Genomic DNA, 23,584 nt, shown 5'->3' on the forward strand with positions numbered 1-23,584 from the left:
TCTCTGTTATTGTAGTTCATTTCGACTGTACTTGCCTTGTGAAAATAAATATGAATAATACTTCCAAAATGTGAATACCTTGTGTTGATTTCTTCTTGTTTTAGACAGAGGATTCCATTTACATACATGTACATACATAGCAACATGCTGGCCAGTCAGTCAGTGCATGAGAGCTGCTACTTATACTGGACAAAAATTGGATTCCAAGAAATTACACATGTGAAGGATACACCACTGGTAAAATGTCTGCAGTGAATATGAATGTGACAACATAGACCACATTTATACAAGAATTTTCTGTTAATGCAATGTAGAGTTATTTTATTGCCACACAGTTTCAATTGATGTACATTTAAATTACCCAGTACTTACTCTCCACAAACTTACAAATCTGCACATTGAATGATGATGCAACATTTATAAGCCTTCTGAATATACATACAGACAAAATCACTCTGGACTTTGTTTTATGTATCAGCATATCACAAATTCTGAACAACCCAGTAGTCATTCTAATCAGTACAAATTCATCATTTATCACTCACACATACATGTTTATGAAATACAAGATTGCTAAATGCACTAGTGTTTAAGAATTGTGACAAGGTGCGCTCTTGGTTTTACTAGAAAATCCATATACAAAGTATCTGGTAAACATTTACAATGCACAGTACATAGTCACTTTATATTGGAAACCGAGGAATGTCAAAACTGTCACAGACAGTTGAAGTTGGCTCAAAATGTACAACAAAATCAGTGCTCTATTAACATAAGGCTATCAGAAATGTCCTTTTCAATTATTTCAATACTATGCTGTACAATTTACTTGAGAATCCCTCTTCTTTGAAGTATATTCAACTACATTACCGTATGTCCAAAAAAAAATTACAACGGGGCCCTCCGCAGTGATATCTTTAAAAATATAGCGTCAATCTAAATACAAATTGAGGGTATGAAACTATAACTCATTGCCCACATCTTACAGAAAACCCCATTCAATTTGCTTTGGTGGTCAAAGAGAAATGAGGAATTTTGTAAAGGATGTCGGGAATCTCTTCCCTCCAAGTTCTGTCTATTATTCACACACAAGATCATCGAAGTGCTAACCTTGGAAGAACCAGACTCATGACATGCTTTGCAACAATCCACATTTCTCTGTGACTGCTTAACCAAATCTAATGGGGATTTCTGCAAAATAGAGCTAAAATGTTACATTTTAAGACCCTGAAGTAGCATTCAAAAAATTTAATCAAATTGGGTGTTATCAATGCGAAAATCTGATTGTAATTTTTTGAAGGACATACTGCAGTATGTCCCCCAAAATTACAATCAGATTTTCGAACTGATAACACCCAATATGATCGACCTGTCTAAGTGCGACTTCAGGGTCCTAGAATATAACATCTTCGCTGTATTTTGCAGAAAACCCCATTCATTTCATACCCTAAATTTGTAATTAGATTGATACACTATTTTTAAAGATATCATTGCGAAGGGTCCCGTTGTAATTTTTTGGGGGGACATACTGTACATGAGTTAGTGTGATATGCTACACTTCAGAATTTGGCGACAAGAAAGCAAACAATCTACATTACCTATTGGCTTGCTCCCTGAGTTTGGACCATTATAAGGTCTATTAAGAACTATTAAAAATGATTAAGAAGGATTAAAAACGATTTGCTCGGAATAATAAATTTGCTGATCATTAAAGTATTTTGCCCTACCAGGCAAACATCAACAAAAGATGTTGACACGTGTATGACATCTGTTGCAATATTCAGTGTGTAAGCAGAGGTACTTGTATCTACGTTTTAACATGAGCATGCAAACAGAAAAATTTCATGATTGTACAGCGTAATTTCACATGACAAAAGCTCACTTGTGTGCCACTGTGAATGTTTGTGGTATACATGTCATAAACTAGGAATATAACAGGACTTCCATTACTGCTATTTACCACCTTTCCATAGCATATCAAACAAATTCTCTGCAACGTTGCAGTGCCATGACTTCTCTCTCAAATCATTTACATGTTCACCTGGCCTAGGACATACACAATCTTAGTGATTGCACGTACAGGGTTTACATTTAATACGCGAGAGAAAATGATTTGTACATAAATAACACCATGGATATAATACCCAGTTTCTTACAAGGCTGGATGACCAATACCATCCTCCTTCTTGTAAGGCCATCAAACATTTTAAAGAACACTGTTATAAAGTTCATTTTTTGCACTTTTCATTACGTAAGTCTCCGATCGAGACTGCATGTCTGATAGGGTGTAAAATGAGATCCCGCTGGTCACGTGCATGGCAATTCATAGCAGTGTATTGTGTTGAGTGTGAAAAGGATTTTCACAACCTCCGATACTTTCAAGAATTTCATGGAAATTCTTCCTTTCAGACTTACAAGTGTATATCATAATTATGAAAGAACAGAAGGATAGATGATCTGCTGGTGTGGCTGCGGAAAAGGAGAATAAAGAGAAGAAACTGACCATGTGGCAGCAGAATCTTCGGGCGAAAAAAAAACAACGAAGTCACATCAGGCGGTGAGAGTTAGCGAAGCTGACTGCGCAACGGCAGCGACAGGGATGGCTGCCAACATGGATCGTGGCCGGGGAGTACCGGCGATGCTGGAGGCTGCCGACCACTCGGTGGCCTCGGATTACTACAAAATTCAGCTCATCAAAGTTGAAAAATGAAAACTTTGGGACAGTAACAGTCGGCTTGATAGAATCAAAGGCTTGCTCTGTCAATTCATGGAGGCCCTTCCCAGTAAAAGGGATGGGGTGGCAGGCAGGCAGGCATGGGACATGCACAGCCAGACCGACATCTTGATCGCAGTCGAAGTGATTCAGCCTCTGCTTCAACTTCTAGTGCAGATTATGACATGGCACGAATAATCAGGAGATTCGGTGTGCCTGAAATTGACATGTTTGCCTCCCGCCTAAATAAGCAGGTAGACCGATATATTTCTTGGAGGCCTGAACTGGAGGCCTGGGCAGTAGATGCCTTCACAGTTGATTGGAGCCAATGGGATTTTCATGCCTTTCCCCCATTCAATCAAGTGCCAATGTGCTTGCAGAAAATTCAAACGGATAGGCATGTGGGATTTTTGTGGTGCCCAGTTGGCCAATACAGGTTTGGTACCCTATTCTTAGCAGTATGCTGCTGGAGGAACCCATCTTAAAGGCATAATTTACCATTTGCAGATGAAACAAAATCCCAGCACTAGAGCTTCAAAATAGTTCTAAAATGTGAGTTAGGATAGAAACAACCAATATAAAGATCTGAACCAGTATAACTGATGTTAAGTAGTGTTAAATATACAAAATGTGAACAACAGTTATAATAAAAATGTTTCCAGACTAAACCATCTACAGTTATGGTTTAACGAGAAACATAGCGATATCTCCTTATATTTTAGGTTCTAATGCAAAATTCTTACATGATATGATGTTTTGCGTTACAACTGACCTACACATATGCATCAAATGTGATATCTCGAACATTTTTTAAAATCACTGCTCCCAAAGGTAGACAGGACCGTTAATTCGAAAGAGTAAGACATTATTATGTCAACCAGTTTCAGGCACCCAACATCCTTTGAATAATCACCTATCACTATTATGTCGCAGGCTTGGAAGGGACTTTAGGTAGAGCAAGGCCTCACACGAAGAACAACAGACATCAAAGCGGCTTCATGTAAAGGATCCACTAAAGCACAGTACCAGGTGTACATTGGAAAATGGAAACGATTTTGCGCAGAGAGACATCAATTATTTGCAAGCCCAAGTTTGTGATGTCCTTGCATTCCTTACAAAATATGTTGGACAAAGCAAAAGTTGGATACAGTAGGCTGAATACAGCCAGGAGTGCCCTTTCCACATTTCTCATAGTTGATGATGTATGACAGCCTCTTGGGTCACATCCACTTCTAAATAGGTTTATGAAAGGAGTTTTTCACTTAAAGCCGCCTGCCCCTTGTTACTCTTCTATCTGGGATGTTAAAGTGGTCTCGGACTACGTCAGAAAGCTATCTCCAGCCAAGGCACTTAATCTGAAGCAACTTACTCAGAAATCGACTATGCTGATAGCACTTGTTTCTGCACAAAGGGTGCAGTCTCTTCATGTTATCCACCTGGACAGGATGAGGTGGAAAAAATCATCTGTTGAGATTTCTTTTGAGAATACACTGAGACAAAACAAGTCTGGGAATACAGGATTCAAAGTAACACTAAATGCACACCCTCTGGATAGGAGACAGGGCTTTGAAATCTCATTTTACACCCTATCAGATATGTAGTCTCAATCGGAGACTTACTTAATAAAATAGGAAGATTAAATGAGAACTTACCTGTTTGAAAGTGAATCTTGATTTTATAAGTAAGTCGTAGAGAAGAGACTACATCACTCCTCTACCCCCACCCCCCTGCAACTTACGTAGCCTTATGCAGGCAAGTTCTCAACATCTTCATCTTCCAATTAATATATCCTGCAGTCTCGTACAGCTTTAAAAATTGCCACACACGTGACCAGTGGGATCTCATTTTACACCTGATCAGACATGTAGTCTCTTCTCTATTTACTTATAAAATTAGGATTAAATTTCAAACAGGTAATTTCTCATTTAATCTTCCTGATATGAAATCATGTATGCTGCATAAATGCTGATTACTTCAAATTTCTTTGAATTTCAACTCCTCCCTACACTAATAAGTTAAACATAAAGTATTGCGTTGTTTTCATTTTCACAATGACAGTTACAATTCATGAAATATTCAAATTTTAGTAGCCATAGAACTGCCATGCAAAACTTGTATATTACCTTGCATACTTTTTTTGTTCTTTATGACAAAAGAGATCATACTTCTTTTATTTTTAATCCTGTATCTCCTTACCCTATATTGGTATCATGTGGAAATAAGACAAAGATACTAATTTCATTTGTGAATTTAACTCTTGAAATAAAGTGGAAAGACCACAGAAGTTTTTATATAGGTGAAAGATGTGATGCTTGATTGTACTCTCCAAAGCAAAACATGAGTTGACAGAAAGCACTTGCATTCCACCATTCTGTTTTACTGTGCATGCCAAAGAGCAGAGAGTTGACTGTCTCACAGATATTTCTAGTTCTGGATGAAGAGCTCACGAAGAAAAATATCTTGAGGAAAACTGTCTGTTCTTTTTTTTCTTTCTTTCTTTCTTTTTTTTTTTTTGGGGGGGGGGGGGGGGGTGGATAATATGAATGTTACAGACAGCCTAGCCTCTAGTCTGGCCAAGCCTCACATCTGAAAATATATCCAGAAATACAATGTAGTATGTTATTAGATGTGCCTGCCATCTGTTACACTGTAGCTGCTGAGAAGGCTGAACAAGAGCTATCAGTTCATGTCAAAGAAACTTTGATTGACATTATTATTTCCATCTACAGAAAAGCAGCAAATGAAAGGTCATCCTTGAAAGACTTTCAGTGTCTGCATAACACAGATATTAGGAAGATCCTTAAAACATGCTAACACAAGGCAGTCATCTCTAAAGATGTGTGTTAACAGGCTTCATATGTGGCCAGCATTAACATGCTTTTTTCAATAAAAAATTACAGCAGGGTAGTGAAAAGCAAACGGCACAGAAGAAGAAAGCTGGTGAAGATGCTCTGGTTGTGCAGATGTGCATAAAAATGAGACAGGCTACCATTACGACAACATTTAGAAGCCAAACTCAAATAGCAGTTGCATTGAAGCCATCAGTCACACAGTCTGCTCTGAACACAAAATCTTCAGCAGCAGGACAGAAAAGCAATGGCTCCACCTCAAAAGTGTCACAGAAAAGTAATATCGCAAGTTCTAAGACAGCTTTTCCATCTGAGATTTAACCAAACCTGATGAGTGGATCTTAAATCTTCTTAAATTTCTTGCTTAAATTTCTTTCTACTGATCATCCTCTGATTTCTGCCAAATTTCTACTGACACTGTAGAACAATAGAACACACAAAGAAACATTTGCGTGGGACTGCATAAGAGGTCTAAAAACATGACAGGGTGTAAGTTACTTAATAAAACAAGAGCATCACTGTGCATTACTCCCAGGCTGGGATAGGACCAGGTCTGCGCCAACCACCAGGTGGAGCTCCAGGTGCTGGACTTGGTCCTGGTCTTGGTCCAGGCCTCGAACCAGGTCTGGCACCGGGCCTCGATCCTGGTCTGGAGGTGGGTATGGTAGATCCTGGTCTTGACGACATTGGAACAGTTGATTCAGGTCTACTGGTCAGTCTGGACCCGCTGCGAGGATAGTACTGAGGGCCAAGAGAAGGAACAGTTTGCTTGAGATCAGTAGGTCCACAAAACCATGCACACTTTGTACAATCATATAACATTAGTTATCAACAGCTTTTCAGTGCACTGCAACAATTGTCTTTACATCACAGAATAATAACACTTTTACAAAGCATGTTACGCTAATGATCATAAAACAAAGTATTGCCAAGTTGAAACACTAGTATGTAACCCATCCCATTTCTTGAAATTTTGTCTCTTCATGGCACTATGCCATCAGGCTTCCAAGTTGTTGAGTAGAGTATTTCAGAGTAATAAGAATGGAATGATTATATGCTGAAGAAATTATAGCAGGAGGTGCATCATCCAGATTTGGATTCAACACCTTCGAAATAGGGTAAAAACAGTAAGAAACAAAACAAAAAACCTTTGGGTGGATGGTAAAACACGTTAGGCACAATATCTGAATTTGGTACCCAGACTAATAAATAATCTAAGTTTTGTGGTAGTCTATTTGACAGTAGTTTATTGGATAGTACTTTTTTTGAGGACTTTACTTGATGGTATATCAGTTGTAGTTTATTTGATGGAAGTTTGTGCATTCACTGTAAGCAAGAGTTCACTAACCAGCTGTTAAACCCTTGTTTATAGGACTTCTCATTAAAACATCAATCCAAAGATATGGGGGGGGGGGGGGGGGGGGGGGGGAGAGAAATCTTTGTAATGATGTATGACAAGACAGATCAGGGCAACTACCTCCCGAGGACAACTACCCCTCGGCTAAATATTGGTTAGTGATAAGGACAGAGTAAAGATTCAGGTTAGAGTGAGGTGTAGGGTTAGACTTTGGGTTAGGGTTAGGTTTAGGATTAGGATTAGGGTTATGGTCAGGGGAAGGGTCTGGTGTAATTGTCTGGAGGGTAATTGCCCTAGAACCATGGCAAGGATTTACCTTGGGTTCATAATCTTCTAGGGCCATCCTGGAAGCCTCCTCTCTGAGCATTTCCTCGTAATCCCTCTCTGCCTGGTTCTCAGCCTCAAGCTCATGTTGGAGCCTCACTCTGGCTTCTTTCTTCCTCTCTCTTCTCTCCGTCATCTGTAAGAAAAACGTTTGACCATTGGTCATTCAGTCATGTAGTTACAATAAACACTCTCCTCCATCAGAGGCTGTTTATGTCTGACAGAGGAAGTAAGTCCTTAATGCATTAATTTTGAGACAAACCTTATTCACCCACTGAATCACAGATGCATTTAATGAAATTGCAATGCATCATGAAAGATTCAGAATTGAAAAGCTTGATTACAGCATATGACTCTCATCTACTGTATACGGCATATATTTTAGTGAGTGTCAATTTTTCACAAATCGGGATTTCTCAACAATTTCACGGGTGGTTAAATTCGCGATTGTAGATTACAGCACTGAACAGAAAAATGTGAGTGTGCAAGTCACATTCATGTCGAGATCAGAGTTGCTAGTTTCACAATTTTTAAATTCGTGAGTAGCACCCGACTCGCAAAATTCAGGAAAATAAAAACCTCAAGAAATATTTGGCATACATGTATACAATAGTCTACATACTAATGTACAGAAACATCAAACTCATGGCCGAAAAGTTCCGGTCAGATATCAATAACATCATTTTGTCATGAGTCAAAGGGAAGGTTCTAGAGGCACTGATAAAAGGACTGTGACAAAGTGGTAAAACCTTTTAAATACAGTCAAACTCGGATACCTCGAATTCGTCGGGACTGAAGAAAATGGTTCGACGTACGCGAATTTCGAGGTACGCGTACGTCGAATTTTCTTCGACTTATCCGATGTTTATCGATGTTCAACGTTTATCGATGTTCAACATGGTGTCTGTTATATTGCCTACTGATTGTTTGCATGCTTGTCAATTTGAATTGAATCAACTTTTATATGAATGAATTGAGTGAAAATCGGAAATGAAATCAAAATTTCAGAAATAAAGATTTTGGTGGCCCGATCGCGCCACCAAAAAAAAAAAAAAAAAGTCGGATGTTTGCCTTTACTTTTCAAAATGAACAGCAGTAACAACCGGCTACGTAAGATGCTAAAATAAATGTCAGAGTTTCGCGTTTACTTGTGGAAATGAATGACGGTAATATTCGACTCGGTATGATACTAAAATAAATGTCGGATGTTTGCTCATACTTTTGGAAATGAATAACGATAAGACTCAGCTCCGTATGGTGCTAAAACTAATGTTAGATATTTGATTTTGCGTTTGGAAATGAATAAGGATAACATTCGGCTCCGGAAGACGCTGAAATAAATGTCGAATTTTTCCTATGACGTTCGGAAATGAAAAACAATAACATTCAACTCCGTACAATGGTTAAATAAATGTCGGATGTTTCCTTATACTTTTGAAAGTAAATAGCAATGGCATTCGGCTCCGGAAGATGCTAAAATAAATGTCAGATGATCGTTTTTATGTTCGGAAGAAAATAGCAGTAATATTCTGCTCCATCATGTCCATATGATGCTAAAATAACTGTCTGATGTTTGCTTTTAAATTTCGAAATGAATAACAGTAACATTCAGCTGCGTTTAATGGTAAAATCAATGTTTGATGTTTGCTTTGACGTTCGGAAAAGAGTAACAATAACATTCAACTCCTGACAATGATGAAATAAATGCTGGATGTTTGCTTTTTTGTTCGAAAGTAAATTGCAATAACATTTAGCTCCGGAAGATGCTAAAATAAATGTCGAATGTTTGCTTTGATGTTCTGAAGTGAATAACAATAATATTCAACTCCGTACGCTGATAAAATAAATGCCGGATGTGTGCTTTTACGTTCGAAAGTAAATGTCAATAGCATTCAGCTCCGGAAGATGCTGAAATACATGTCGAATGATTGCTTTTACGTTTGGCATGTTTGGAAGTGAACAGCAGTAACATTCTGCCCCATACGATGATAAAAAAAAAATATTGGATATTTGCTACGGTACATTTCATAATAAATATCAGTAACATTCAGCTATACGTTTCATAGTCCAAAATGTCTGATATCTGCCTTGACGTTCAAAAATGAAAAACAGTAACATTCGGCTCCGTGCGATGATAAAATAATTGTCAGATGATTCATTTCACTTTCGGAAGTGGACAGCAGTAACATTCCGCTCCGTTCGATAATGAAATAAATGTTGGATGTTTGAAATGAATAACGGTAATATTCTGCTCCGTACGATGCAAAAATAAATAACAGATTGTTGCTTTAACATTTGGAAATGATTAATGGTATTAATCCGCTCAGTTAGATGCTAAAACAAATAGCGGATGTTTGCTTTCACGTTTGGAAAAATGGATTAGGATAGTATTCAGCTCCGTAAGATTCTAAAATGAATGTCGGTTGTTTGCTTTTACATTTAAAAATGAATAACGGTATCTTTCGGCTTTTTACAATGCTAAAACAAATGTCGGATGCTAACAAATGTCAGCAAATGCTCCCATTTTCTCATTTCAAACGTAAGTTTTGACCTCCTCAATATATGGGCATCAACTTTTATAATAATATCTACGCCTATTTGTCAAGTCTTTAAACACAGAGTAAGATGATTGAATTTTCTATTCATTTGTTTTAGACATGGACATCTGCATCACTTCAATAATGCTTAATATTAATTTGTCTATGTTTAGTAGGACCGATTTAGTTTTTCTAATGTTTTTCCTGATTTTTTTTTTTTGTCACCAGATTTTACTTTCGACCACCAGAAAATAAAAATCAATGATATTGGTGGCCCAATAAAACTTAGTGCGGAGCCCTGTGTATTCTATTCTTCATTGTGATCGGCCTATACTTCCAGATTTTCATAATCGCATTGCTGGAAAAAAAAAAAGTTCAGTGCTTGCGTTCTCGGGGAAGTAAACTTCGTGAAAGGCAAAAAAAAAAATAGTTAAAAAAAAGGCACTACGAGGTAGATTGATGTTTTGACAGTGGAGCGTGATTACTGGCAAAGATATAACTGTCAACGTAAGCAGGTGCGCCCCGACGGTTGAGAAATCTACGCGCACGGTATGACTGTCTCGATCAAAAATCAAAACACAGTGGTTAAAGAAAAGCAAATGATGGGGCTGCGCGTAGTGCTATCGTAAAGCACTCCATTGGCACGGGTGCTATGTGCATACCATGTACGTGTGTTGGTAGGTGTTGGGGATTTTCCTTGTCAGCTGTGTATCGGGTGTTTCTTCTTGGGCGCGCGATTGTTCTGGTCTCAGAATATTTACAATCGAGTGTGAAAACATGTGACATGTCTTCGCTGTCCACGCGCGCTTAATCGGAGATGCTGAGTGATGTTTACCATTTCGATTCGAGCAACATGCTGGGAAAAACAATAAGTTAATTAAGATCGGGACATTAGATTTCCCTTCGAGGTAACCGAACTTCGAGTTATCTTTTTCGAGCTACGCGAATTTTAATACACGGAAACTCCATAGGAACAATCCGGACTTTCATTTTGCCCCCGAGGTAAGTGATATTCGGCTTATCCGACGTCGAGGTATCCGAGTTTGACTGTACTTCTAAGTTTCCCTTCAAACATAGCTCTTTGCACTGAAGATATGTTCCTCTGGGGGCTCATCACTACAGCATGTGGTCCATCAGAGCATCCTTCTAACCAGTCACGCAATATTTGGAGCATCCCAGGTATGTATTGCATGTTTGCATGGACTTGGCAACCATATGAACAAAGAAACTATACAAACACCAATAACAGAAATGTCCTTTGTGCAACCGCATAGACATCTCTCTTCTGTTATTTAGTTTAACATTTCCTCATCTAAATACCACAATTATTATGAGGTAATCCACAAGTAGAAAGCAGTCGTACAGCAGAACAAATTTGTGTCAGATTTCCTTCACTAAAAAGTTCCAGACTCACTCCACCACATGACCTCAGAAGTTCCCTTTGTCTCACCTGTGCCTTAAGCTGTCGCCGGGTGTCGACTTTCTGCTGCTCTTGATCCTCCTTTTCCCTCTGGGTTAGCTGCTGTGCCACCTCCATCTCCCTCAGGAGTGCCTCCCGTCGCCGTAGCGACTCTTCCTGCCTCTGTTTGTTCTCCTCCATACGGTCTTGTAGCTGCTCCTGCCGACCTTGCAGCACCTTGGAGGAATGATGCGCATTGTGCATTATAATTTCAAATCATGTACATCAACATTTGAAGAAGAAGAAATATCTGTCTTGAGAGGAAATTAGAGCTTGAATTCAAATATGCAGGAAATGAAAGATAAAGCCCATAGGTTTTGCTGATTTATTTTCTCGTACATAAAGCCTTGTGTTATGGATGGAGTAAGGTTTCAGTTACATGGACATGGTGTAATGCATTGACTAAAAGCTAAAGGCTGTGCAGACCTTCAAAATTACAGTGTAATGGAGCCACTACCAAGAGAGCAAAGATGAAATTCTACTGTTTTAGACTTGCCATATCTCATCTGTTGAAGATCAGTACTGGCAAACTTCACAACAAACTATGTCATCTTATGCATACTATGACTCTGAACACACAGAATGTTGGCATACATGACGTGCACCTAGCATTTAGCATAACTTTTGAAGCATCATATGATACCGAGTTTGATCTATGAATAATTGTCATCAAATCCTACTATTCCACTGCAGCTTCTTCCCAATGAGTATTTCCTTCATATTCTTTCACACATTTAAGCTGCTTCAGTCCTTGCCATACACAACCTCTCTGGGAAAAAAATCCTATTTAGCTACTGATCTTTCCCATGTCTCAATTACAGTGTGAAATTATGTGACAAGATAGCAAATTTACTCAGCATACTGCAGCGAGTAGGAACAGTGAAACAAGTTCTGTCAGTGACTGTCATGAGGAGGAATACAGCTATCGAAGAAGTATGATCTAATGTGATTTGATGAGGGCAAGAAGAATACATTCTGTGTGGGTATTCTCAACACAGAAAGAGGAGAATTAGGAGTTTGGTCTATGCCTGTACACTGTATTAACTTCAGTTTGGTGTGTACTGCATAGATAAACATCTCATTGGCGCATGTTTTACAGTTACACTGATACAAGACTGCACCCTTAACAGGAAATGCTGATATTACAAAATTTACCACTAATATCTTATGCCATGGTCAGATACAGATTGAGTGACCACCTTACCTCTCCCATTAGTCTTTCCCTTGCCAACCTCTCTTTCTCCCATTCTGCCTCTCTCTTGGACCACTGCCTTGCTGCCTCTTCTCTGTTGAAATTTGGAAGAAACAAAATATATCTGATATGCACAAAAATTCTTCTACACATGTGCCTCTCAATCATGAAGTCAATTATAACAATGCGGAAACAGCTTACCATCTACTTTGGCTTCATACTGCTATGTTATACCGCAACAATTTCATCAGCATTTTGCCTTGATATACAGATTACACAATTCCCATTGTAAACAAGAATACACTTCCATGAAATTGAAAAAAAAAAAAAGAATAACAGGAAAACACTGAGAGCACAGAGGTAATCTTAGATGACTATTTAACACATCTTTTACACTATGTATTTTGCCACACAAACACAACTCTTCATGGGAGTTGGGAAAGCTTGTGAATGAGGATACTGCAAGTCACAAGCCACATAGAACTTTGAGCAATCCAAAGGTCCAAAGACAGTAAAGACATAAACAAGGTGATAAGGAATTGAGGGTGACGTACTGGAAGAGGGTGTCGAGTTCTGCCTCCCTCGCCTTCTCCAGCTTGAGCTGCTCCTCAATGACCTGCTTCATCCAGGCGGCATCAGCCTGGGCCTTTTGCCTCCTGGCTGATTGGAGGTCTTTCTCCTCAGCCTCCTTCTCTGCCAGTGACTCCAAGATCTTACGATCCAATTCCTAGAGATGCACATTATTCATGGTGGAAGCTCTCTTGAGACCTGAATCATTTCAATCTTAGAACTTTTCACAGCGTTTAATGAAACCAGTGGGACCATTTGATTCATTTCAATTTGGGAGTCAAAAAGGGGCCTGAGCTTTTGATCCTAGCAGAAGCTTTGTCAGAGGCAAAATGACCAACTGTCAGGGAAAGCAACCATGGGTATAAGGACTTCACACAACAAGAACAGTCACAGGAGGGTTAGGGACACAGAACAAAGAAAACAAAAGGGATGGGTATCATGGGCAAGGAGCCCAACAAGTAAGGGAGGGGATTAAAGCAGGAGGGTGGACAGACAAAAGGCAGAGGAGGGTCAGTAATAATCTCAAGGATCATAGGGGGCAACCTGTGAAGGATAAGGATGAATAGAGAGGCAACATCAAACAAGATAAGGAACAACAGAGGTTAAAAATAGGACAAGAGTGAAATAGCAACAGCATGAGTGGGGGGTGGGGGGCTGAACAATCAGTGAGCCCTAACTTGGTGTGCCAAGAAGAGGCAACAAAATGAAAGTGAGAGTCAACCAACAAATGCAAGTTACCAAACACATCAAAGTATGAAAAAATGACAATGATGATGACAATCATTTCAATTTTAGAACTTGTCACAGGGATTGATGAAAGCCAGTGAAACCCTTGGATTAATAAGGCAAAAGCCTGCTTTTGATTAACAGCAGATTTAAGAATCTGAATACAACATTGTAATACATTGGACTGACTGACCCCTCTTTAATAGGTATTTCCAAAGGCACTTTCCTCCAGGTAAGGCTGGGTTATATTCAAGAAGAAATATGTGATCATATTAAACATTATTGTACCCTCACTGTTTTATTCCGCAAGCGTTCTTTTGATGGTAAATATTTCAGAGCTGTGATGTACAGGACAAGAGTTTGGTCAAGTATCCCAGTAATGTACAAATTAAGTTCAAGGATGGGTGAATGTGAAAGAAACCTGGATATTGCTTGGCTGTAAAATTGTTGCCTACAGCAAGACTAAGCTCAGTAAAGTGAAAATTTGACTTTCAACATGCAAGAAGATGAGTCCATCCTTTCTTCTCAAGACCTACATTCGAATGTCAGATTTAAAAATAATGTACCTCCTGTGCTCTCCAGATCTTTGCATCATATCATATATCATGAGACATTATTTCTATTCATGTCAATATTGGAAAAATCTCTGCTGAGAAATTTGCTAACCAGTGCTTCTTGGACCTGCCGTGCCCGTCTCCTTAGCTTGGCCTTGTACTGGCTGACAAGGACACGCCCAAACTCTGCCTTCCTCCGCTGCTCCTCCAGCTCCTTCCTCTCCTCCTCCAGTTTTTCCAGCTCCCACTGCTCCTGGACCAAGTCATCCTGCTCTGTCTTGAGCCGCGCAGCCTGAGATCATGATGAAATAAGCATTGATGGCAAAACTTGAATAAATCTTCAACGAATGTTAAAAGCAAGACACCTATTGAACATTAAAGAAACACTCCATCAAAAGAAATAAGTAGAAATACTTTGTAATATTCTCAGCCTGTACCTTACTGTTGCAATGTCAATCAGGTTTTAGGAAACAAAATGTCTCTATTAGTACATGAACGGCTTGTTTTATGACTGTTCTTCGCTTCGTCAATTCACTGTATCAGTAAATGAGGGTTATTCTGTCTGGTACAAACTTAAATCCTTACAGAGGATATCAAAAAACCTGAAGCACACAAAATACACAAAAGATTTGTCTGCTAGCTAATAGGAGAAATCAGGATAGTGTATGTCAATAACAAATTACATGTACACTCTCACAAAAATTGTGCCATTGTTCAGTTTCTCAACATGCAATAAATGTAATTGAACACACACATACACACACACACACACACACACACACACACACACACACACACACACACTTTTGCTGCAGTGACTGACCAATGTTGAACATGTGTACTCTGACTGTTATTGACACCTTTTCTAAATTGTGTCCAAAACATTTGCTACATTCAATATTGCTATCAACATCAGTATATCCTTTGGATGATGAAAACAATCCATGATATCACATTCTAAGCTACCACGCTCTCACAGGACGTACAGTGTGTCTGAGAACAAACTGTGTCGTCAGCCGGTACCTCTAGCCTTTTGACAAGACCTCGTGGACAAGGCTTGAAAAAGAGACTAACTACGAGGGAACGAGTGAAGAAAGAGTGGCACAGCCATGAGGCCTTTTGGAACCTGACATGAATTTCTTATTTTGAATCTTGTTTCTTGTTGTTTTTGCCACTAAAATGATAGTAACCAATCAGCGACCTCATTGCTCGCAATGACATCAGCATATAATCAATATACATTAGTATGCATAGCGGCTTGCTCATCCAGGCTGTGCTGCCTGCCTTGAGATGTGATTCATTAGCATACCAACTGCAGATTGATTCATGAATACATGAATAATTTATGCATTGCATATGTTGCAAAGTGGCAGGAAAAAACCAACAACAACCACGTTTCAAAAGGCCTTGTGGCTGTCTGTGCTACTCGGTCTCGCATTTCACCCGTTTCCAAAATGCTCATTGTGGCAAGTTAATCTCATTCCTCAGCCAGGAGGCCTTGTCAAAAGGCTACTCACCTCTTGTTCCCGATCCTTGAGTTCCTTGACCTGGTCCTGGAGCTGGGCGGCCAGGGCCTTCTCCTCCTCCAGCCGAGACTCGGCCCTCTGACGGTCCAACTCCAGCCCAGCCAGCCGTTCTCGTTCCATGGCCTCATCAAGGAGTTGCTCGTGTGCCCTGGCCGAGGCTAGCTGCTCCTCTCTCTCATCTCTCTGGTCCTGCCAGGCATTGGTGACGTAGCGCTGGTGCATGTCCGACTCCAGCTATATAGATGGGAGAAACAAGTGCAGCACTAAAACACAACCACAGCAACAAACAAAAACAGTGATAACAACCTGACATCATACCATTAGAATATCTAATGCAAAGGAAAAATAAATACTTTGCAAGATATTTGACTTATTTCTTACAGTTCTATACTTCCAGGAGAGATGAAACCCTTCTGATTCAACATGTTCTCTTCCATTTAGCACTTGACAAACGAAGCTGTTTTGGGATGTAGGAAGTGGAATATTGTTTTCATGAGAACTTCTGTCATTTAGTCATTTAGTCAGAGATTTCATAATTACTATGACTATAGCCCATAGTCAACAATGATACTGAAAATCAACAGTTGCTTAATTGCAGCAGGTTCAAGAACATGCATGTTCCTGACTCATCCCTTACTTACATTTGAAGTCATTCTCCTTCTCAGTGAAAAGGTGGAAGCAATAAACCTTATCCATCTGAGTAGATAATAGATTTATATGCCATAACTTGGTAATTTAAATCTTTTTCATGCTTTTTGGGAAGGCTGCCTCTCTTTCCTTACCTTTCTCAAGTCTGGATTATTCTTTTTCCAGTGGTCATACAAGCGTTCATCTGCTATCTGCCAAACAACACAAGAAAGACAGATTTCATTGTGATACATATCATTTTACTTTAACACAGTCATACAGGCCTGTTAAAGAAAAGTCATGTTCACCTAAATTCAAGTGGAACAAACTGACATTATCAATAGATATATATCGCTATAGGTCAATTCCATTGTGACTTATGGGACAAAGTGACAATTTTCGGCAATTTCAAACCAATATTTTGAGAAAATAGTTGCATCAAATGCATTTTTCTCACTTCATGGTTAGATCCATCATATCACAGTTTATGAAAACGCCATACTTAGTTTGAAAAGTATCATTGCATTACGTACAGCAACGAAAAATTGCTGTCGTGACTTATGGGACATTTGAGGACCACCGTTTTTCACATGGGAAAGTAAGTTCTGAAATATTCTTACACACAGAGTCTCTGGAAAGATATTTTCTTTCCTGAATGTAGCAAAGGGTTGATGATTACCCTGAGCCAAGTGGTATGAATATCTACTCATTGGTACAGTAGCAGGATAGGGAAAACCAGTGTGACTGATGGGACACAAATATGTGACTTATGGGACGCTATCAACTACCACATTTTGAGATTGAGAGAATAATATTTACTGATGCCGGAACAAGTTCTAGAACATCATAAAACCAATCTATGACCAAAGAACATTCAGAAAATAAGCCATCTGAGAATTACACAAGCTGTATTATGGTCATAATAGTGTATCAGAAATGATACATAAATTTTTGCAAAAATTCGCAATTTTCATGAAAAATGAAGGTTTCTCGGACATAACTCCACTCCACGTTCACCGATGTTCACAAATGAGGTATCAAAATATCCGTTGTGAAAGGCTGCTTTGAGTAAACAATACCAGATCATCCAATTAAGCTTCATTAATCATCTATACTCAATAGTTTGATTTTCATAAAATGCAACCTTTCCGTGGAATTGACCTATATAGAGTTGGAGTCTACTTTTGATTTGTTTGATGCTAGATTTCATTGCTCATTCACAAACATGAGTCAATATAACAATGCTCTTTGAAAAATGTATCTTTATCATCATATAGCAAATCATGTAAGTCAAGAGTTTAAAAAACACCAAACAAAACAAAAACAAAAGCATAGACAATTACTTGTGGCTTTATGAATTCCATTAATCATGAATTATGACTTCTTTTCTCAAGATGAAGAACAATATTGTGCCTATATTCAACTCTTCCTGTAATTATGGATGACATGTTTTTCATCAATTATGCAAATGTGAATTGAAATGTGGCTTGATTATGCTTCATAAGTCTATCTTCCTAAAAATGTTATTTTGTTGTGAGTAATAAAATCCCGAATGTCAACACTACACATAATCTTAACCTGCCCTTACCTGCTTTCGATGGGTTTCTCTACTAGTCTTCAACTCCTCACTGCGATCTTTCATCTCACTGAGTCTCTTGTAGTTGTCTCCTGACAAGCCACGGAGCTCAGCCTCGTACGCATTACGTTCCTCTGTCAGCATGCGCCGCAGCCTTTGGCGCCTACCCTGCAGCTCCTTGGCTTTCATTTCTCTCTCAAATTTACTCTTGAATGCATCCATACTGCAATGAACATAAAAGCAGGATTGTAGAAGGCAGCAAACAAACAAATGACGTGTCAAACTCTCACAAAATCATGTCTGTGCAGAGTCAGGGCATTATCACAAATAATCCCCCCCCCCCCTCAATTACCAATCCAATTATTTGGATATGGTAAAAATTATCAAAGATTATGTGTTTATAGTACCAGACAACAAACATTAAGGAGTCTCACCTGTCATGGAAACTCTGATCTGATGTCCATGCATTCTGTTTGACCATTTGGACGTCACTTGTCTTGAAATACTCGGCTCGGTGTGACCACTGTTCCCGGAAGTCTTCCTCATGGTTACGTCTCTGCACCATTGCCTTTTCGTGTATGTTCTTGTACCGTGACGTCCAGTAGGATGGCAATGTGGGAAGCGCCATGACACTGCTTGTATGTTGTACTGCCTGTAGTGATTTTTCAGAAGCAGTTCAAGTAGGGTGATGATACAGTGAACAGACTTGAATTTGACACATAATATACAAACTTTGTAAACACATGGAATTTGAAATGATTTGGATCATGGCATGGCATTTTACCAGGTTCAAAAGGAGTGTCATTGTTATAGAAGATCCAGTCAATAGGTGGCATACAATATGTAAAACTGATATGATGACAGTACCCGTATTCAAGATGACTAACAGTCTAGATGGAATTCCTGTGAATTTGGGCAATATGGCCATCGATGGGACTCATCAAGCATTTTGCCAGATTTTTTTTTCTGAAAAACAGTTTAAGCTCCTCAAATTCTTGCATTTGATTGGCTAAGAGCAAATTTGACAAAATGCTTCATGAATTTCTGAACTGCCCCCCCCCCCCCCCCCCCCCCGTCATTGGTGAATGAACACATTAGCGGTTTAGTAAATAGCCAATCACATTGGTTTCCATGCTACACCCGACACCATCCTCCCTACAGTACTATTGGCTATCGGACTCAGAGCCTCCAGTCTGTAAATTTTAGGTGAGGGATTCCATGAAGAGTGAAGCCAGATGTAGTCTTTGTGGAACATATCTCCCACGAATACCGTTACAGCCTGATCTTTTGGTGTAACCTAGCCGTATCAGCGACCCTGTACAGCGCCCCGAGTGGGGTCAGGTCTATTAAACCCTGATCAATGACACTGCCCACTGCTGCACTGGCGATGGTATGATGATGTGGTCCCATCTAGTAGCAACTTTCTAGCACTATTGTGACAATGTCTTGCAGCTGCAGTAAAAAAATCTTGAACAAATGCCACCACCACGTTCCAGCCTGTTGACACCAAAATCTACCGGATTCCTTGTCTTATAACTCTTCCCGGGCAATTCTGGACAATGGAAAGAAAGATACAGATGTAAGCCTACGTCATAAAATGGTCTATCTAGAGCCAGGTTTCTTTAAGTCATGTTACACAGAGTTACCTAAGATCTATATCTACACACTATAGAGACACAAGTCTAACAATACATATAGACTCTACTCTAGTCTGGCAGAGCACTGAGACGGTGTGAGAGTGAGAGCTTGCATGAAATTGTGCAAAATGGGAACTCAGCAATCAGTTTTGATTCAGAGAGATTGCTATCTAAATACAAGAACTTAAAAGTAAAAGTATATTCATTCCGCCTACATCTTCGTTGGTGTTAGAAAGGACATGACATCTGAAAGCCAGCCGTCACTTACAACGGAATGCGAGGTAGTTTGGACCAAAGCCAAGTTTCAAGGGAGCAGGGACCGCTACATTGCATCTTTCTACATGCCACATAGACACTTGGACAGCATCCGCAAATTAGGAGACTCACTGCAAAAATTGCTGTCCCAGCCCAAGGAGAAGCATATAGTGCTAGCGGGGGATTTCAACTGCCCCGACATAGACTGGGAGCATCTGACAGTGAGGAAAAGAGCACAGGATAGGGAGGTACAACAAGCGCTCATTGACATTGCCACTTACTATGGACTGACACAAATCCATGATCAGCCCACCAGGTTAGAGAACATTTTGGACCTGGTCCTCACCAATAATCCATCTTTGGTGAAAACTTCCACAAGTATCCCTGGAATCAGTGATCATGCGATGGTGGTGACCGACTTCTGTATCTTGCCTCAACTCATCACACAAAATGCTAGACGTCTTTATATTTTCTCCAAAGCAGACTGGAAGAAAATTCATTCTGAAGCGACCTCATCAACCTGGGGAAGTGGGCTGAAACATGGGGCATGACATTCAACACCAGTAAATGTAAGATAATGAGCATCAACTCAAAGTCCACCCACTTTTACAGGCTACAGGATCAGATCCTAAAGCAAGTATCTGAACACCCTTACCTCGGAGTTACCCGGTACTCTAAATGAGAAGCTGAGTTGGAGCCCACATGTTGCCAAGACAGCTCGCAAAGCAAATGCAGTACTTGCACTTCTGAGGCATAATCTGGGGTTCTGTCCAAAGAACTGCAAGAGAACAGCGTACACAGCACTCGTCAGATCCATCATGGAATACAGTGCCATAGTATGGGATCCATACTTAATGAAGGACATAGACTCCCTTGAAAAAATCCAACGAAGAGGAGCCCGTTTCATCACTGGAGACTACCACTAGTACCAGTCAAGAGACCCAGGAAGTATGATGCCAGTCCGGGAAACCCGCTCATGAGGACCGCCCCCGCGTACGAGGATGGTCCCTCCTCATGAGGACCTCCCCCCGCCTCATGAGGCCCCCCGGGGAACGCCTCATGAGGCCCCCCATTCACTTCTTATTCATCTCACATCTGACGTATAAATTGTCGCAACTTTGTACGGTGATTTTTTGTTACACACACATGTCCACTATCCATGATGAAAAGAAGAAAAAATCCTGTCTGTTTTTTTTTTTTAAATCGAGTTTTAATCACCCGATGCAGAGCGCCCATCAAAACACGGGCGCCAGCGCGTTCGCACAATGTAAGACTGCCGCACCTAGCGGCCTGATCCGACTAAATATTTTCGATGCTTTTTTCTGCGGCTCTCACCTCTCCGCGCACGAATCAGCCTCGTGAAGCTGAAGTCTGACATCTTTTTACACAAATTCGTAACGAGAAAAATTAAATCAGTACTAACCTGATCTTGTCCATATATTCCAAGTTACTATTCCACACTGATAGAGTAGGTGGGTAGATGACATACTCCAGTTTGTTAGCAAAATAATCACTTTGTAGGTATGACGAGTTCACTTTCTTCGTCAATTCCGCCCACGATTCCGCCGTTTGGGCGCTTTTTCTGGAATCATCCCGCGACGCGACGTACGTCGCATCACATCACGCATCCAGCACATACTAAGTACCAGACTGGTATGTGCTGGATGCGTGATGTGATGCGACGTACGTCGCGTCGCGGGATGATTCCAGAGAAAGCGCCCAAACGGTAAGCGGGCGGCGGAATCGTGGGCGGAATTGACGAAGAAAGTGAACTCGTCATACCTACAAAGTGATTATTTTGCTAACAAACTGGAGTATGTCATCTACCCACCTACTCTATCAGTGTGGAATAGTAATTTGGAATATATGATGGACAAGATCAGGTTAGTACTGATTTAATTTTTCTCGTTACGAATTTGTGTAAAAAGATGTCAGACTTCAGCTTCACGAGGCTAATTCGTGCTCGGAGAGGCGAGAGCCGCAGAAAAAAGCATCGAAAATATTTAGTCGGATCAGGCCGCTAGGTGCGGCAGTCTTGCATTGTGCGAACGCGCTGGCGCCCGTGTTTTGATGGGCGCTCTGCATCGGGTGATTAAAACTCGATTAAAAAAAAAAAAAAACAGACAGGATTTTTTCTTCTTTTCATCATGGATAGTGGACATGTGTGTGTAACAAAAAAATCACCGTGCAAAGTTGCGACAATTTATACGTCAGATGTGAGATGAATATTAAAGAAGTGAATGGGGGGCCTCATGAGGCGTTCCCCGGGGGGCCTCATGAGGCGGGGGGAGGTCCTCATGAGGAGGGACCATCCTCGTACGCGGGGGCGGTCCTCATGAGCGGGTTTCCCGGACTGATGCAGATGCTGACCAATCTTGACCTTCACACATTAAGCATCGAGGCGCAGATGCGCAAGACTATCTTCCTACTTCAAAGTGGTCGGGGGGTTGGTACCAGCCCTCCCTGTAAATGATTTTCTCAGACCTATACGACTAAAAAGACAAATCAAAGCAAAGAAATTTACTGGGTTTGAGGCAGACAACCTAGTAGAAAGGCAAGTCACAAATCATAGTAAGTGTTTTGTTGTTGAAAGTTCAAATACAGATCAATATAAGAACTCTTTTTTTGTTAAGACAATGGTGGACTGGAATCATCTTCCAGACACCATAGCAACTTCCCAAACAGTAACAATTTTCAAGGCTGCAGTTGGAGACCAGTTTCTTCAAGTACCAGTAATCTTCATCAGCCCTCTCTCTCTCCGGTGCACTAGCTATACCACAACGGTCCTGCACTGTACACATCCAGATCCAGATCCAGATCTAGGCGTAGGGTTAAAGCCTATGCTAAAGTCGAAGAGTAACTTTTAGCTTAGGTATATTGTGAACACATAGACATTGAACCGAAGCCAGCACTAGCAGCAGCAGAGCCGAGGCCGAGGTGCAGGGACTGCGACTGTAGCTGCCTGTATCGTAGGTAGCTGAGCGGCATAGAATCTAGTAGTAGAGTCTCTGGAGTTTTTAAATGAACAACCCCGCAGAGCTGAGCATGCATAACTGGATTGTAAGGAGTTAAATTTAGTTGTAACGAGGCGGGGGTAATTCAGCTCAGTAACGGGTACCTACAGGCTACAACCATCAACTCCACAATGGCATGCAACTGTACAGAAATCATTGTCATTACTAAGACTAGTAAGAGAAGTAGTTATCGAGCATACAGTTCAGTTGTATATCAATATCACCGCAGGCGCAGCGGCACCGCGTACGTACATCCACTGAGAAGCGTCGGGTCGCCAACGGGTTGCTACCCTCAAATCAACAAGCCCAGCAGTTTAGGGGCGGAAACAAGCAACGATCTGTTGCTTGTTGCACACTCCATGAATTTCATGAGCGTATTTACTGTGATATTCGATAATATTCATAATACCACGGCTTTCTGCTGCAGAATTGAATCAAATCCGTATGAATAATTCACAGAATTGAAATACGAATGACTACATACCTTTTTACAACACCTCAAAACTCACGGACCAGAACCTGGGTTCCGTTCAGCTGTGGAATGCTATTTACGTTTCAAATATGTATGTTGCCGATTGCATTGCCTGCTCATTATAAGAAACGACTTTCTTATTGTTTATTAAAATCAATACATTTTGATGTAAAAATTAATATAATACTAAATTTTATAT

The 23,584-nt window shown here is 40.2% G+C and overlaps 1 protein-coding gene across 2 annotated transcripts; it reads right to left on the reverse strand.

Moving 5' to 3' along the window:
- Window positions 1-5,974: 5,974 nt before the first annotated feature.
- On the reverse strand, window positions 5,975-23,460 carry LOC139729682 (trichoplein keratin filament-binding protein-like). 2 transcript variants are annotated; one of them, XM_071640611.1, is made up of 11 exons: window positions 23,398-23,460; window positions 18,442-18,659; window positions 18,020-18,230; window positions 16,587-16,643; window positions 15,796-16,038; window positions 14,391-14,570; window positions 12,983-13,155; window positions 12,441-12,522; window positions 11,228-11,413; window positions 7,233-7,376; window positions 5,975-6,300 (listed from the first exon to the last, which is right to left on the reverse strand). In XM_071640611.1, the coding sequence occupies exons 2-11, from the start codon at window positions 18,633-18,635 to the stop codon at window positions 6,085-6,087; spliced, it is 1,686 nt and encodes a 561-aa protein (XP_071496712.1). In that variant the 5' UTR covers window positions 18,636-18,659; window positions 23,398-23,460; the 3' UTR covers window positions 5,975-6,084. The 2 variants fall into 2 exon arrangements, with proteins under 2 accessions (XP_071496712.1, XP_071496711.1); XM_071640610.1 differs by lacking the exon at window positions 23,398-23,460 and adding an exon at window positions 20,555-20,673.
- Between the last annotated feature and the right edge of the window lie 124 nt (window positions 23,461-23,584).

The sequence above is a fragment of the Diadema antillarum genome, unplaced genomic scaffold, assembly GCF_040938485.1.
Source record: "Diadema antillarum isolate AM-2024a unplaced genomic scaffold, OU_Dant_1.0 seq00000250_RagTag, whole genome shotgun sequence".
Classification (NCBI taxonomy): domain Eukaryota; kingdom Metazoa; phylum Echinodermata; class Echinoidea; order Diadematoida; family Diadematidae; genus Diadema; species Diadema antillarum.

Excerpts from the sequence above, each read along its gene's own strand:
- LOC139729682 (XM_071640611.1), bottom strand. The coding sequence starts at position 18,635 with ATGGCGCTTCCCACATTGCCATCCTACTGGACGTCACGGTACAAGAAC. Across the intron at positions 16,644-18,019 it reads GAGAAACCCATCGAAAGCAG|ATAGCAGATGAACGCTTGTA; the intron begins GTAAGGGCAGGT and ends GTTGTTTGGCAG. Across the intron at positions 14,571-15,795 it reads TCAAGGATCGGGAACAAGAG|GCTGCGCGGCTCAAGACAGA; the intron begins GTGAGTAGCCTT and ends TCATGATCTCAG.